The 16,195-nt window shown below is 34.3% G+C and overlaps 3 protein-coding genes across 3 annotated transcripts; 2 read left to right on the top strand and 1 right to left on the bottom strand.

Annotated features, from left to right (window-relative positions):
- Nucleotides 1–1,094: 1,094 nt before the first annotated feature.
- On the bottom strand, nt 1,095–2,002 carry LOC118050318 (EG45-like domain containing protein). Its single transcript, XM_035060638.2, has 3 exons — nt 1,759–2,002; nt 1,351–1,651; nt 1,095–1,258 (listed from the first exon to the last, which is right to left on the bottom strand). The coding sequence occupies exons 1-3, from the start codon at nt 1,871–1,873 to the stop codon at nt 1,252–1,254; spliced, it is 423 nt and encodes a 140-aa protein (XP_034916529.1). The 5' UTR covers nt 1,874–2,002; the 3' UTR covers nt 1,095–1,251.
- A 2,827-nt stretch (nt 2,003–4,829) lies between these two features.
- Nucleotides 4,830–7,253, top strand: LOC118050317 (cyclin-B1-2). Its single transcript, XM_035060637.2, has 4 exons — nt 4,830–5,028; nt 5,225–5,325; nt 6,327–6,424; nt 7,001–7,253. Exons 1-4 carry the CDS (start codon nt 4,906–4,908, stop codon nt 7,099–7,101), a joined length of 423 nt encoding a protein of 140 aa, XP_034916528.1. The 5' UTR covers nt 4,830–4,905; the 3' UTR covers nt 7,102–7,253.
- Nucleotides 7,254–8,808: 1,555 nt separating this feature from the next.
- LOC118050316 (probable 1-deoxy-D-xylulose-5-phosphate synthase, chloroplastic) lies at nt 8,809–15,001 on the top strand. Its single transcript, XM_035060636.2, has 10 exons — nt 8,809–9,248; nt 9,728–9,847; nt 9,926–10,090; nt 10,405–10,555; nt 10,881–11,149; nt 11,404–11,680; nt 12,791–13,083; nt 13,327–13,605; nt 14,079–14,363; nt 14,607–15,001. Exons 1-10 carry the CDS (start codon nt 9,090–9,092, stop codon nt 14,754–14,756), a joined length of 2,148 nt encoding a protein of 715 aa, XP_034916527.1. The 5' UTR covers nt 8,809–9,089; the 3' UTR covers nt 14,757–15,001.
- Nucleotides 15,002–16,195: the final 1,194 nt, after the last annotated feature.

Below are 16,195 nucleotides of genomic sequence, written 5' to 3' on the forward strand. Positions count from 1 at the left end.
GACCAGAGAGCGACCCAGCAGTTCATTTAGAGCAGCAGTCGAGGGGTTAGTGGTTAACCAGAGACATCTACTTAGCCTAGGTGCATGGTATATCAGCCGATACTATAACTAGCTGCATGGCCCAAGTGATTAATGGGTTTGACTTTTCTTCTTAATGGAGCCTGCATATTAGAGAGCGCTGCCTTTGGAAAGATGAGCACAAGTCGTCGATCGCCTGTAATGGGGCATCAAGCACGTTCCATTGATGACCATGCCTTATGTTCATGATGTTCAACACCTTGAAATTGTCAATGCCCTAATTAGATCACTCAACGGCGCCGATATTCAACTTGTAGATGAGATATGTCACTCAGATTAGTTGATTTGTCCTATCTTTCGGTTGGCTTACCAATCAAAATCTAACAGCATTGACTTTTCAGAAAGGAACCCGAGAAGATTCATAATCCGGGGCTTCGGGGTAAATTGAAGATCAACAAGAAAGAATTACTCCCTCCTCACCAGAGTTTAGTGTCATTTAACCTTTAACAAAGGTCAAGAAAGCGCAGATAAATTGTATGTCACCTGTGATCTTTATTAGATAATTACTTCACACGATTATGGTTAGCCATGGAAGTTTTCACGGTGCGAAAAAAAGCGGATGCAACTTTGCTTGGTTGTGCTTGGCGTTGGTTGCTCGTGTTAGCTGGAAAACAGAGGAGAGTATGGTAGAAAATGATATCCATGAACTGATTTGAATCGTCAGTCAAGAAATCTGCAGGTCACAAATGGTTTATAGCAGGGCTTGAGCATTCAAAAGGCTTGTCATCACCCGTCAACTTCTAAATCCTTGTCAGCTTGTCTAATCCATAACATCTAGTGCAGGCAAATTGAATATTCTTTGCATTGTTTCTTTTCATAATACAGCATGATTTCTTTGCATTGTTTACATTGAACAGCAAATTATACTTTAATAAAATGTAACTAATGCTAGAGTAAAACATTATCTTCATTTTCTATTGATTTAATTAAGCATTTACAGCGCACCGTGTGAGGGAAGAGGTATACTCTATAATTCTTAAAAATGAGAAGGTCCAAATTCTCTAGAAGGTATAGAGTTGATTAACAATATGCTTAATTAATATTTAATTTATTGAACGAGTTGAAAGGTACAAAATCCAATCAATACTATGGGTTAACCAGCTAACCCACATGACTAATCACATTGACTTCTAGCCCTCTTGCAACTTTTTCCAGAAACAAATGTTCTCCTCGTCAAACCCTGTACAGGAAAACATGATGTTTGGTTATGTTTCATTCGAAATGGAAAAATCGAGGATGGAGAAAGACCAAGGATATATAAGCATAACTTACTGTTGAAATTCTACGTTAATTGATGGTGCTGAAGGGTCTGCGATGGTGCCAAATGCGGGCGTGGCAAGGACAATGGTGACACCGTCCGATGAAGGTTCTGACCTTGACGTTTGCGCACGATCCACAATCCTAACCTGAACCATCTGGTCCGGAAGGCAGGTTCTAGGAACAGCTGCACTGATACATCTCACCAAGTATTGTCTCCCACAGGCTGCACCGTTATCCCATATTCCCTCGCCGGCTGCGGCAAACAGGTTGCTTGATGGGAATTGTGATGATGAATTTCCATAGCAGGCGGTGGCTGCATTACAGTCACCCAGGAAAGAAAAAAGAAAGTTAGGAAGGAGGGAGAAGTTTTTAAATTTCAGTTATGGAAGTTCTAGTTGTAGAGGTGGTAATGGCACTTACGTAAATACGGGGCGCTGTAGTGGGCACAAGTGCCAACATCGCCATATGAGAGTTCGAAGAGAGTTGCCAGGAGCAATATGAGCAGAGAAAGAGAGGCTGCACCGAAGATTGACATGTTGATACAAGGAAATAAACCTTCTAAATATATTAGGCGTTCATCAGCAGCACATCGCTAGACTATGAATCTATATATGTACGGCTCCTATAAACCAATTCAAAAGTCAACTTTATGTTATAGATTTGTTTTACAGGGATTATTAATTTAAGTTTTATAAATCTTAATATTATTAAAAATTTATATAATTATTAATTTTAAAATCCATAAAATTAATTAAAATATATTTAAGTTGTTTAGATATCCATATTAATAAAACAAAAGATATAAATGTGTTACAATGCAAATTTTTAGAATGATAAAAATATATCTTAATGCAATTTCAGGTATAGTTGTTGAATACTTTTTGATATGTTAAACGTGAAATTTCACTCAAACAAAGCTTTTAGTTGAATTAAATAAAATATTTATTTAATAAAATTTAATTAATTCAGCCAAATTCAATTGAATTATCATAATTTTTTTAAAAGAACAAAACAAAAGTATTTTACTCGAATTAACTAGATAACCTACATGTTGACCCAAAGCCCTTTTCAATTCAATTTTTTGGAGGTATCACACCTTGTAAAGAACAATCCTCCATACAAATATATAATTTCATCGTCTCTACAGCAACCTGGAGTTGCAAGACTGAGGGTTTTTTGGAGGTATCACACCTTGTAAAGAAGCACTCGAGAAGCTGGAAAGAGGTTGAAATTGAAAGAATATATCATCTCTGCAGCCATTGCTTCATAGGGAGTCGTGTTTGTCTTCCCTGTTGATCATTCTTTGAGCTTGAAGACGGTCTCTGTTTCGAGGAGAATCTTGAAAAACCAGCTTCAAGCACCATGGATGATGCATATCGAATGGCTAAAAGCTCCCCTAGGAGGGCTTGACAATTTAAGTGGTGGGGTGGGTGATTTGTGATTAATTTACTGTTTGAATTTGAGCTGGGACTTCTTCTACCAAGGTCCTTGTCTTGGGCTCCTTTTAGCTTTGGTCCATGAGCCCGTTCTCAAAACATTATTTGGAGAGTGTCCGATAGCTTTAAAAAAAAAAACATTGTTTTTTATTTTATAATGCATGAAAATATTTTTAAAATTTTATTTTTTTATATCATATATCATTATAAAAAATTAAAAAATAAATAAATTTAATTTTTTTTAAAGCTAAAAATACTCAAAAACAAAAAAAAATAAGCTCTTCAAAACACACTCTTTGTGTGTTTGGTAATATAGTATATATGGTGCTTTCTAAAGTAATTTTTAATTTAAAATGCTTTAAAAAATTATTTTTAAAATTAATATTAAAATTATTAAAAAATATAAACAATATCAATTTAATATATTTTAAAATAAAAAATATATTCATCCACAAAAACAAACAAACACTTAATGGATAGTTTCAATCATTTGTTTTTCATTCCTAAGTGCTAGATTTCTCTAAGGTTTAATTACAAGATGGCTACTACTCTATTACATAGTTCACAATTTTATCATGTGTTAATTCCAACTTTTAATTTTCTCTTGACATTACCTATATAATGACACTTTTCATACTGTCTCCTTTGAAAATGATTAATAAAAACTTCAAATAACTCATACTCCTCACATATTTGTTTTAGCTAGGAGGTGTTTATTTGATGAAAAATGGTTTTCTGAAAATTATTTTTTAAATTTTTCTGTATTTGTTTGTTTTTAAAAAAGTTGATCAACAAAAAATATTTTTCAGTCAAAAGAAAAATTTGGCTTGGTTTTCAGGAAAGTATTTTCCTTTTATTTTGAGCAGAAAACACTTTTTAAAAATTATGAAAAATTTAGAAATGTCATATTATTTATTGATTATATCAAATTTAGTCCTCAAACTTTTGGTTACTATATATATATATATATATATATATATATTGTTTAGATATTATTTTTTAAATTTCATCATTTATAATTAAATTTTTATACTAACTTTGATCCTTATTTTTATAATTGTTATTTGCTTTTCTCTTATCATTTTTTAATTAAAAATTTTTATCCATCAAATTTGATCCTCATTCATTCGATTGTTGCTTTTTAAAAAAAATAATAATTTATGAAATAATAATTTTTATTATTTTAATTTCTTCATCTTTAAATTTTTTTATTTGTTAGATTTAATCTCTATTATTTTGATTATTATTTATTTTATTTGAGATAATTTATGAATTTTTTTTTTCAATTTCATTATCATTTAACTTTTTAATTTGTAAGATTTGTTCCTCGTTATTCTAGTAAACTTGAAAAAAATAAAACATTAATAAGTTATTTTCCAACTTATTTTTTATGACATAATCAAATACTGGAAAATGTTTTCTAACTTATTTTCCATTACATTACTGAACATCGAAAAATAATTTATTTTTTCAAAATTCACTTAAAATAAAAAAACTACTTTCCAGCAAACAAACACGACCCTAATATAGTTTCACCAAACTTGATTCGACGATTGATTTGATATAAGACTTGAGTATTTGGTCAAGCAAATTAACATAAGTTGATAAAAATATATATATGTTTTTTAAAATAAAATAACATCATTTTGATTTTTTCTTAAAAAATTAAATCAAGTTTCAATCAGTTTATCTGGGTTATGAGTCCTCTCACCGAGTCAATTCTAAATTTATTTTTTTGATACACGGTTAAGGGAAAAAAACAAATTATCCTATTTGTTTTAAGAAAGAAACAGAAAATAAAGTAGATAATATGAAAAGATTTATGAGAAAATAAAATATTTTTGAAAATAAAATAATATTAAATTAAGCATGATGAACACTAGTAAAAGGATTGATTAGTTATATTATAAAAATAAAAAGTCTATTGAGTTTATTTTAAAAACTAGAGGGACTAATGTTATAATTTACTCAATGACTTACTAGATAAGTCAGTCGCCCGTAGGAAATTATAAGACAACCGCTTCTACGTCGTCGTTTCAACACAGCACGCATAAAGTTTCCCCTACTCCAAGTTCACAAAGACGGAACATAAACAGAAGAGGAGAAGAGAAATCGAAGAAAACAAGAAAGAATGGAAGCACCAAAGACAATCGAGCATCAAATTGGAGAAGTCCATGATTCTCTTCGTTTCGGCCTTGATACTAAGAGAGGCGACATCATTGGATCTCACCCTCTTGAATCTGCCTTGCTCTCTGTAATCATTCCCTGTCTTTTCTGGATTGAAAATATGTTAATTTTGTACCCTTTTTTCCTTTTTTTTTTCTTCCTGTTTAGTATATTTTTTGGAATTAGTATGATAATGGGGTTTAAGGTTTTTGTCTGAATAGATTGTTGAAATTGAAGTTGGTTTCTTTATGTTTAAGAAGGTAATAATTTTAGGTTTTCTTTAGGTGGAGAAAAATCAAGAGGACATGAAGAGAATAACCCTTGCAAACGCTTATGGGGCAGCTTTTCTTGTTCAGATGGGTATCGAAAGGCAGATGCTTTCTAGGTATGTGTTTTTGACTGATTGATTCTGTGTTTAATAAAATAACCTGTCGCTGGTTACTGTTTCTTGGGTTTTGTTTTTTGTGTGTTTTAGATAATTAAAAGAAGGTTTTTGTTTAGTTGTCAATCTGGGTTTTATTTGAATCCTCAAGCTTTTCTTTTTTTTAATCTGAAAATTGCAATGAGATTGTGCTTTAATTTCAGACCAGGGGAAATTTAGCTCAAGTGCTTTGTTTACAGGAGCTAAGGACTTTAGATTATCAATACAAGGGCATAAAGGCCGAAATGGGGTGGATCTTGCTTAACATTGCTTTGCATTTTAGTTGTTTGATGATGCTTATCCTGTACTGATTGGATGTGAGCTTGAGGGTTGGAGACCTGAACAGTTTGCTACAGAAAGTAGCAATTAGTATGGAGTTGTTATTTTCACATATTGTTTGGTTGTTAGATGCCCATGAGGGTGTCATGGTGCTACACTTAGAGCCATATTAGGCAGGAGTGATCAACTTTTGTAGTTTTGGGCAAGTTGTTAACGTGAATTTGGATCATCTACACCTCAATCCTTACCGTTGGAATTTTTAATTGCTGTGTGTGGTGTCATCCTGGGATACTACTGGGTTCGAGGGGCTTATTATTAAAATCCAGGAGTACATGTTCTTGACCTATCATTACAATTAAGAATTAAGAGCAGCATTATCCACACTGTATATTGAAAAACTAAACAGGTGGATGGTGTATAGTTGTTACTATGACCACTCATGCTGAAAAGGATACTTTGACACGAGGCTTGGGAACATTGCTTCTTCTGAAACTAGGTCATAGAAGTTCACTCATAACTTGCACATGCGCATGTTGTATCCCAATTTTGTCCAAAATTTGCTGGGGCTTCCTCTTCTTTTGCTGTGGTTCTCCACACACACAAATGCACACATAAAATATTCAAAGTTGTACAGTTGTCAGATTATGCTGCTATTTTTGCATTATTCATCTGTGTGAACTTTGCAGATTCCAGCGGCCACCAGGACCAATTCCATCTTCAATGCTCGGGCTGGAGGCTTTGACCGGAAGTTTGGAAGATTTTGGTTTTGAGGATTATCTGAATGGTAACTACTTCTATTTGCTAACCACAAAAAAAAGTTATTTTCAATTTGATGGTATTTGATTATTGCTATAAAAGCTGCCTTCTCATTTTGAGTTGGTTGGATTTTGAATTCACACTTTACTTTCATTTCCATAAAGTATTTGAAAAAATCATCATCCTCATTCATAATGATCAAAGGCAGGTTGATTGTCTTTCATTGGATTTTAGGGTTCTGCAGTTGGTAAAACTGTCAATGAAGGCTAATGATCTTTCATGTAATTATGGGGATCCATTAATTTCATTTGCATCACATATCTTCTGCTTTTTGATAATCATTATTGTTCTAGTACATTAATTACACAGATTGTGTTCTGAATTTGGGGTTTCGAGGGTGGATGTAATTATTTTGCACTTTAGTTAGTGTGATAGATAAATTGTAATTGGTAAAAACATTCTAAACATGGGCTGCATTTATTTTTTTGTGAACTGCTGATTTGGTCCTGGCAAATGTGGCATATGCTTTCAGATGAATTGGCATCTCACATGTGTTTTTGCTCTAACTTCTACTGACGAGTCCTTTCTGGGTTGATACTTGCAGATCCTCGTGAATCTGAAACTTTACGTCCAGTGGACATGCATAGTGGGATGGAAGTTCGTCTTGGAATATCAAAAGGACCAGCCTGCAAAAGCTTCATGTGATCATCTGATGAGCATTTCAGCAACGCCTTTGATTATTTGTACTCGAGATATATGGTTAAGATGTAGGAGTAATTTCTATGATGAAATTTGGCTGTGTTAATGAATATCAAACTCTGCAAATTTATGATAATGGCTTTGTGATTTGGTACTCTTATTGATCTATTATCACTATCAATGTTATTAGAATATCTGTTTTAGCCCGGGAAAGCACAGTAAGAGTGCAAGTAATAGCAAACTTAATATTAGTGATCCAAAAAATAATTTTCCAGCAAAATCAACATATTGCTTTCCATTTGAATCCTTTGAAGAACTCGCCTGCTGTTATATAATCTCTGCAGTAGCAGCTTGCCTAGCTTTCATACTCCCTCGAAATTTGAATTCATATATCTATCTATAACTAAACCTGGATGTTTCTCACCTTTTCTACAGGGGATACACAATTGTTTTTCCATTTTGAACATCAACATCACTTTAGATCATGAAAACAAACTATTTTTAGTTTCGCTTTGAGTGTCATAATTTAAAGTTGAAATTTTTTCTCATTTTTCAATCTTCAGGTGTCACTTTAATTACGTCGTAACTACATATATTTTTTCTTTGCAGAATGTATCTCTCGTAGATGTATTCCTAGAATCCCAAGCTAACCATTTATTTATTCCTTCAAGTGAATTCTTTGTCTAAGAAGGTAAACATAGATTTCTTCCTAATCTCCTGGTTTTCGGGGTCACATACTTGAATCATTTATGATCCCTTATCTCTACATATTTTTCATAAGAGGTCAATTACTTATTATCCATTTTATTTTGCGTCAGAACAGAAATCATTGCATCTTAAAGTATAAATCATCTCCTGTTACCATCTACTCAAAAACCTTTTATACAGTCCCAGGCCATTCCCTTGATATAAGCATGGGTTAAAGCAATAAATACCCAAACAATTTCATTTCCAATCCATTCTTTTTACATACAATTTAACCAGTTTGCAAAAAAAAATAATAATCATTCACTTATGTATAAATAAATGGAACATTGGTTATACTCATCACACAAGGAGCACCAACCATCTAAATATTTGGGAATGCGGTACAAAAAATTAATTATTTTTGTATATTTTAGATTGATCCGTTGATTTTAAAAATAAATTTTAAAAAATAAAAAAAATATTATTTTGATGTATTTCAGTATAAAAAATATTTAAAAAAACAATCATAACTATATTTCCAAACATGATGCAATCCATACTCTATTCTAGTCCATACCATTATAAATTCATCATATAAATTTGATATATCAATTCAGTAACTCAATAAATTAACCTACATCCTAAGTGAGTCAATTTTAATTTTATTTATTATTTTTGAAAACAACTTCGTTTCAATTATTTAAAAAAATTAAAATGCATTATTTTAGGATTGATACAATGATATGTGAGTTGACCTAACAATACGACTACCTGCGTATGACAATCCCATGTAGGTCAAATATTGATATGAATTAGTTGGAAATGTAGCCTATTTAGTTTTAGAAAATAGTCCTTTTATGTTTTCTTTTTTCATTTTCTGGTATATTCCTAGTTTTCAAACATGCTCATTTGATTTCCTATTCATATTGTACTCCCCCACACAAATTTATTGGAAGGCCCATTAGAAAGGCCCATTTCCATTCAATGCCTTGCTACTAAATTAAGGCCTAGACCCAGCCCATAAAACACCATATCAACCTCAAATTATGCTCCTCTTGTCTTCTCTCCACTTACTCGTCTAAATTTCATCATTTTTTTCACTTATTCCAATCATTTTTTAGAATCATCCTTTTTGGCAACTTTTCTTGTTTCTTATCTGCAAAAAATCTGGAATTTTTTTTCCCTTTTTAAGCCATTAAGTTTTGCTCAATCAAGTGACCTTTTAACACAATCAAGCGTTGATCTTTTTGTGTTTTTTTGGGAAAAATAGTGAACTCTTAGAGTTGGGATTCTGTTAGTTTTTTCTGATGGGTACTTCTGTTATTCAGTACCCATATGGAATTACTTCATCTTCTTATGTAGAATTTGGTCACAAAGTGGAGTTTTCAAGCTCTAATTTTCCTTATAAGGTGGAATTATCAAGATTAAACTTGTATCCTAGTTCTGTTTCCACCACTAACTCCAAGGTATGTGAGTAAAGCTTGTGTCTTTATAATCATATTGCACAATTGATTAGTCAATTTTTAGGAAAGAAATGAAACGAAACCCCAAGTTGAGCATATTGTAATGTGATGGAGAGAAGGAGATAATCTAACTTATGTGCTAGTGACAATTTTGTAAATAAGGTAGTTTTGTTTTGGCAATTTTGATTACCTTCAATGGCTAATGGTATGGATTAAGCAAACAGGATAAGTGTAATTTATAGAATAGATGATTGAAAGAATTTGATGATCAGTGAGCTTGTTTGTTTATATATGATATTGGTTTGCATTCTATGGAGCCACATAGGAAACTAGTGATCCTTCTCGTATTTAATTTAGTTTTGGTCATGGACAAGTTTACTACATGTATCCAGGATGATGTTCCTAGGTGGATGCTACATGTAAAGCATGAATATCTTTAAGAGTTATGGTTTAGAATCATGTCGGTTTTTTTCTTGATACAGGTGTGTGGTAGACGAATATGTGCTCTACCTGATATCGATGATATATTTTCTGATCTTATTGCTACACCATTACTTGATGTGGTTGAAAATCCAATCCACTTGAAGAATTTAACCATTAAGGTTAGTTCATGAATTTCTGCGTTTACCAACTCTATTAATACTTCAGCTTATTGACTCTTTGGGGATTGATATGTGCAGGAACTGAAAGTATTAGCTAGTGAAATACGATCAGAGTTGTCTTCCATAATGTCAAAGACACAAAATGACTTTAAGGCTAGTTTGGCAGTGGTTGAACTGACAGTTGCAATACACCATGTTTTTCATGCTCCAGTGGACAAGATACTGTGGGATGTTGGGGAACAAGTAAGATTTGCAGCTGATTCCTTTCTTTATAGAGGACTGTGTAGTCATCAAAGAGCAGAAGATAGCGTGCTTAGTGTGGTTTGTTTGTTCCTTTGTGTTGTGCATCCCTATAGAAGTGTTGCTAGCATGATTATTTTCTTTTCTAAATATTTTTTGGAGTGGGGGTGGACTGGGGATTTGTTGATGTTACAGGCTGGGCAGAGTCTGAACCGAAGAATATTTCAAAACAACTGGCCTTTTGTATATGGAAATGGTTAGTTTTGAGTGACCATGTGGTCCACTTTTTAAGTCAATTCCTTGTTCTTTGTTGGCAGACATATGCACATAAAATTCTCACTGGAAGGAGATCTCTTATGCATACGCTAAGACAAAAGGATGGTCTTTCTGGATTTACATCCCGGTCTGAGAGTGAATATGACCCGTTTGGAGCAGGACATGGATGCAACAGTATTTCTGCTGGAATTGGTAAAATGTCGTGCTATCAGCTTCTTATGCTTTTTTTAATTTTTTTTGCTCACTTGTCTGAATGAGCACCCTGTCCAGAAGTTCTTGCACTGTATTTCACATATCCACTGTGATTAAATCTTTTTTGCCTGTGCTTATACCCTGGTAATAGTAGTATGTGTGCTATCCTGCCAACCAATGAGATCACCTGTCCAAGTTTGGGCTGTTAACTATAGCTCATAAATTGTTGTTATCTCCAATCAAGTTGTAAAACTCTTGCTTAAATGCTTCAGAATTGCTATCAGAATCAAACCTAAAAAATGGAATTTGATTAGTTTATCACCAGGCATGGCAATTGCTCGTGATATTAAAGGGAAGCGGGAACGTATTGTTACGGTCATTGGCAATGGCACAACCATGGCTGGTCAGGTCTATGAAGCAATGGGTAATGCAGGCTATTTGGACTCAAATATGATTGTGATTTTAAATGACAGCCGACACTCTTTACACCCCAAGATTGAAGAGGGCTCCAAGACTTCAATCACTGCCCTTTCTAGTACCCTAAGCAAGCTCCAGTCAAGTAAATCATTCCGGAGGCTCAGAGAAGTTGCAAAGGTACTCTCAGCAGTTTTCCATTTGCCTACATGACTAAGCTTGTATTAGGACCATTAACTGATTGGCTTGGTTAGAGAGAATGGAAGATTTCTATAATTGAGAATACATTTTTTTGAGGTAATTTAGAAATCTCTATTGCAATAAGTAGCACAATAAAATTCACCATCAGATTTAATATCTTGTCCTGACTTAGTGCTTTATTGTTTTCATTAAATTGAATGCTCTTTCTCTCTCTCCTCTTTTTCCTTATCAAGGGTGTTACCAAGAGGATAGGCATGCATGAATTAGCAGCTAAAGTTGATGAGTATGCACGTGGTATGATGGGTCCTCTGGGATCAACTCTCTTTGAAGAACTTGGATTGTACTACATAGGCCCTGTTGATGGGCACAATATTGGAGAATTGGTTTGTGTTTTACAAGAAGTGTCATCTCTGGATTCAATGGGTCCTGTCTTGATACATGTAATAACTGAAGAAAATCAGTGTACAGAATATAAACAACCTAGTGAGGCAATGGAGAACCAGCAGGAAGGTATGTTGAGTTCTTATACTTCAATCAGCATTGAGTTTTCATAGTGACTATCAATTCTGTGCATTCATGCTTCGTTCAGGATCAGGCCTTAGCTGAGAAAAGGAAATTTGAATTCTGGTCTTCATTTTTAAGTTTTAAGAACCCAGGACTGGTTAATTGCTCTACAGATTATTAAGTATAGGTGATAATTTTAATTCTAAATTAATGCATATATATTCTTTAAGTTGCAGATTGCTTCAAATGTTCATGTCTAGGCCAGGCTAAGATTTATTTATTTATTTATTTTTGATAGTTGAAGATTATCATTGATCAAAATGAAACTAAAGTAGGAACCCATCCTGCTTAAAGAGCCGTGCTATCAACAAATGTACAAATTCTATCAGAACAAGAACGAAAACTAGTTTAAGAGATCACTTATCAGTTCTGAAGAAACAGAAGAACTGTCATGTACTACACAAATCAGCGTGCTTACAGCTTTCAATTGCCTCTTGCAGAATTCTGGATTTATGCAACATGTTTTGAACAAATCAAATAATAAGGCTCGTCATGTCTAAGCTTTATCTTGTTTATGCTTTTAGCTACCAACTAATCAATGATTAAGATGCTGTGCAACAGTGCAAGTTTTATGAATATCCATCTGTGAGATGTGATATATGTCCACAAGTACCTCTAGTTTTTATGTTTGGAGTATGAGGTACCCATTTGTGTTGAGGCTCAGTTTGTGCTATGTTTACTTAGCCGCTAGCATGTCTGGTCATCCTCTTTGAAATATCAGACAGGCAGTACATCTTGTAGCTGACCGTTCAAACCTAAAATTTTAAACTTTTATTTAATTTTCTCTTGCGAGTGATGCAATTGGACAGACTCTTATCAGTGTTTGTATTTTTAATTCGTTATATAACCCCGGGGCTCAATTGTTTCATAACAGATGTAAACTCGTTTGTGTGAGTTTACTTGAAAGACATTTCCCCCATGCATTTTAATTGTAGATGCCAAATTACCTCCCCTCACCATGGCTGAGTGACCATCCACAGTTCTGTTTTGGCTTTAGTGTAATTTTTTCTTTTTAATTCATTAAGTTCCATTCTAATAGTTTTTCCATTTTTGCAGGTTCATTTGATTCCAATGGATTGCTATATAGTATGCATGCTCGAACATACAGTGATTGCTTTGTTGAGGCTCTGATCATGGAAGCAGAGAAAGACAAAGATATTGTGATTGTTCATGCAGGAATGGAAATGGATCCATCATTTCAACTATTTCGGGAAAGATTTCCAGACAGGTTTTTTGACTTGGGAATGGCTGAGCAACATGCAGTTACATTTTCAGCTGGCTTGTCATGTGGGGGGTTAAAGCCATTTTGCATAATTCCTTCTGCTTTTATGCAGAGAGCTTATGATCAGGTCTATCTCTCTCTGCTTGTGTCTGAAATTCTGTGTGTGTGCTTGCATGCATGTGAGTGTGCCATGAATACTGTAGAATTAGATCCTGACAGATTTTCATTTTAAGTTAGTAAGATTTGTAATTCTTGTTGATTCTTCAAGGGAAATAGGATAGCGTGATGTCAAGTTTTGGAAAAATAATTGTAAAATTAATTGCAGGAAAAATCTTAATTTCTCTAGAATGTTGCTCTGTGGCTTCTACAGGTAGTCCATGATGTAGATAGGCAGAGGATTCCAGTTCGTTTTGTTATTACAAGTGCGGGACTGGTAGGATCTGATGGTCCGACTATGTGTGGAGCATTCGATATAACATTCATGTCATGCTTACCAAACATGATCGTTATGGCACCATCAGACGAGGATGAGCTTGTGGACATGGTGGCTACTGCAGTCCATACTGATGATCAACCAATTTGCTTTCGGTATCCAAGGGGTGCCATTGTTGGAACTGATCATTATAAACGTAGTGGTATTCCCATTGAGGTAATCCTTTTAATATGCCATACTTGTTTACTTTCCCTTGCTTTTGATATCAGCCTTCCTAGAATGGTTTTAGTTTTGATGCTCAGAAAAAGCGTAATAGTTTTTGCTAATGATCGTTCAAAAAAAAAAAAAAAAGTTATAAGAGAAAGAGCTAGAACTGATGTTTTGCCATGCCCTCTATAATTTGTGACAAGATAATTAATGCTTCTTAGGAAATTTGATTCACTATTCACAGCTTATCTGTCCAAAATGGTGTGCAGTTAATTTACTTGGCATGGTTCAGAATTTCTCTGATATTCTTGATTAAGCCTTTTTCAAGTTTTCTTCTAATTTTCAGAACTTCATTATAACTGCTGATTCCCATGACTTCCACAAGTTTTTTTGGGTCACTCTTTTTTGCATAATATTAGTTAATGAGCATCGAGTGTTCTTATGCGCCTGCACCCTGTTTGACTACTGTTTATGTGGAGCAGATTGGAAAGGGAAAAATTCTTATAGAGGGTAAAGATGTTGCTTTGCTTGGGTATGGAGAAATGGTTCAGAACTGCCTCAGAGCTCGGGCCCTTCTTTCGAAACTTGGCATTGAGGTAACTGTTGCTGATGCAAGATTTTGCAAACCACTGGACATGAAGCTTCTCAGACAGTTGTGTGAAAACCATGCCTTTCTGGTCACAGTTGAGGAAGGTTCCATTGGAGGATTTGGATCCCATGTTTCACAGTTCATTGCCCTTGATGGACAGCTTGATGGAAGAACTAAGGTAATAATTTCTCTCGGACAGATAATATCAATAGTTTGTTTTTACTAGGGAGAGATGTATCATATGCTTCCTGAAATACAAACACTGCTGTTGGAGTAATTTTTGAGCTGCAGACGATGTTGATTGATGTCAATTCATTACTGATGCCTATATATGATTATGATAGGCTCTTATTTAGAAACTGAATACTGCATTAAACTAGTTCTTTCCTAAAAGCAATTTTTTCCCGTGTGACTTCTTCAGTGGCGACCAATTGTTTTACCAGACAAATACATCGAACATGCATTGCCAAAGGAACAGCTCGCTCTTGCTGGGCTGACTGGACATCATATCGCTGCAACAGTGCTAAGACTGCTTGGTCGCACCCGTGAAGCTCTGCTCTTGATGTGCTAAAAATCTTCTCCCTCCTGCACTATCAGAAGCAATGCTCTTGCCGAACCTGCCTTGGAAAAGAGGGCTGAAAACAGAAGAAGCCCAAGATGACTTCAAGTATACACGGGTCTTTTTACTGATATTTTGTAACCTGCTTGGCGTAATTTCTTGATAGTTTACAGGTTTTGATGTAAAATTAGATTTTCTTTTGTATAAACTTATAAACCGACAGATCAAAATATATGCTTGTAAGTTTGTAACCTTCAGAGCAGCTGTCACTGCATTTATCTTGATCTCAGTTTTCTCACCTCCACAGTTCTTTCTTCCATGAAACACATCCATGCATGGTAACAAAGTAAAGGTCTGACCTATCTGTGTAATAATTCTTAAGGGTTCGCACAAAAATGAAGCACAAGCACCAATGCACGTCACCCTGTTTACTACTTGTGGGAATTCCTACCCTAGGAGAGCCAAATATTATAATTTATCACTATTCAGTGCATTCAGTGTTCTTCAGTTCCCTTCATTTTTTGTGGGGTTTACAAGAGCCTTTTCCTTTCCTTTTTGGGTAATATAAACAACGTTTCAATTATACCCAATCATGAAAATGCAAAACCAGCCTAGTAGAGCTGTCCTTCCGTTAAAAGCAGCATGGTACTGCAGACATGAACCATGGTTTAGCTTTGAGCATCGATTTAATGCCAACGGCCGCGATAGCCGTTGGATTTGAATAGACAAGCAGATCTAATGATCGTGATGATCATCGGTATTGTGCTCGTTCTGAAGGATAGACATGGCTTTGTAGCCTTTCCATTTATAGTTTCTTGAAGAAGCAAAGCCAAGATTATAAAACTTGAGGCAGATGATTCTTCTAATCTACCTCGAAAGCTACAGCTACCAGACTACCTGTATACAGTAACTTTTCAAGATTTGCCATGTTCAGCTGTTAATGACAGATGAATTCATGCTAAATGCCAGCCAGTGGGTGACAGGTTAGGTTTACTTGAAGGTACCATGCTTCTCTACATGTGGCAGCTCACCCTCCACACACATAAACTCGTAGTACAGCAACTACACTGGAGGTAGAAAATCTACGCTGAGAGGGGGGGGGGGGGGTTGAAGATATTGAGATCAAACAATAATTCAAAAGTTATATATTAAAGAATAAATTGTAAGATTTTCCATTCTAAAAACCGCATAGAAAAATAGAAATGAGTTTTTTTTTTTTTTTTATCCTTGGAGAGCCGTAGCCTTGGTTTGTAGCTTTTTTATATCATTGTGTTATTAAAAAATTAATATAAATTATAATCTAGAATTTTATTTAATAGTTTAAGCTATTAAGTTGAAATGATTCTTTTATATAGTATCAGAGCTTTAATGATTAAGCGGTCACGAGTTTGAATATCACAATCCCTCTATTTATTTGATAAAAATTAAGTACATGATGGTAATATGAATCT

This window comes from Populus alba, chromosome 6, assembly GCF_005239225.2.
Source record: "Populus alba chromosome 6, ASM523922v2, whole genome shotgun sequence".
NCBI classification, from domain to species: Eukaryota; Viridiplantae; Streptophyta; class Magnoliopsida; order Malpighiales; family Salicaceae; genus Populus; species Populus alba.

Bases quoted from the DNA above. Each gene is read 5' to 3' on its own strand.
- LOC118050318 (XM_035060638.2), bottom strand. From the start codon at position 1,873: ATGTCAATCTTCGGTGCAGCCTCTCTTTCTCTGCTCATATTGCTCCTG. The intron at 1,652-1,758 runs GTAAGTGCCATT...ACTGTAATGCAG, and splicing joins CTACAGCGCCCCGTATTTAC to CCACCGCCTGCTATGGAAAT.
- LOC118050317 (XM_035060637.2), top strand. From the start codon at position 4,906: ATGGAAGCACCAAAGACAATCGAGCATCAAATTGGAGAAGTCCATGAT. The intron at 5,029-5,224 runs GTAATCATTCCC...GGTTTTCTTTAG, and splicing joins TTGAATCTGCCTTGCTCTCT to GTGGAGAAAAATCAAGAGGA. The intron at 6,425-7,000 runs GTAACTACTTCT...TGATACTTGCAG, and splicing joins TTTTGAGGATTATCTGAATG to ATCCTCGTGAATCTGAAACT.
- LOC118050316 (XM_035060636.2), top strand. From the start codon at position 9,090: ATGGGTACTTCTGTTATTCAGTACCCATATGGAATTACTTCATCTTCT. The intron at 11,681-12,790 runs GTATGTTGAGTT...CCATTTTTGCAG, and splicing joins AATGGAGAACCAGCAGGAAG to GTTCATTTGATTCCAATGGA. The intron at 14,364-14,606 runs GTAATAATTTCT...TGACTTCTTCAG, and splicing joins AGCTTGATGGAAGAACTAAG to TGGCGACCAATTGTTTTACC.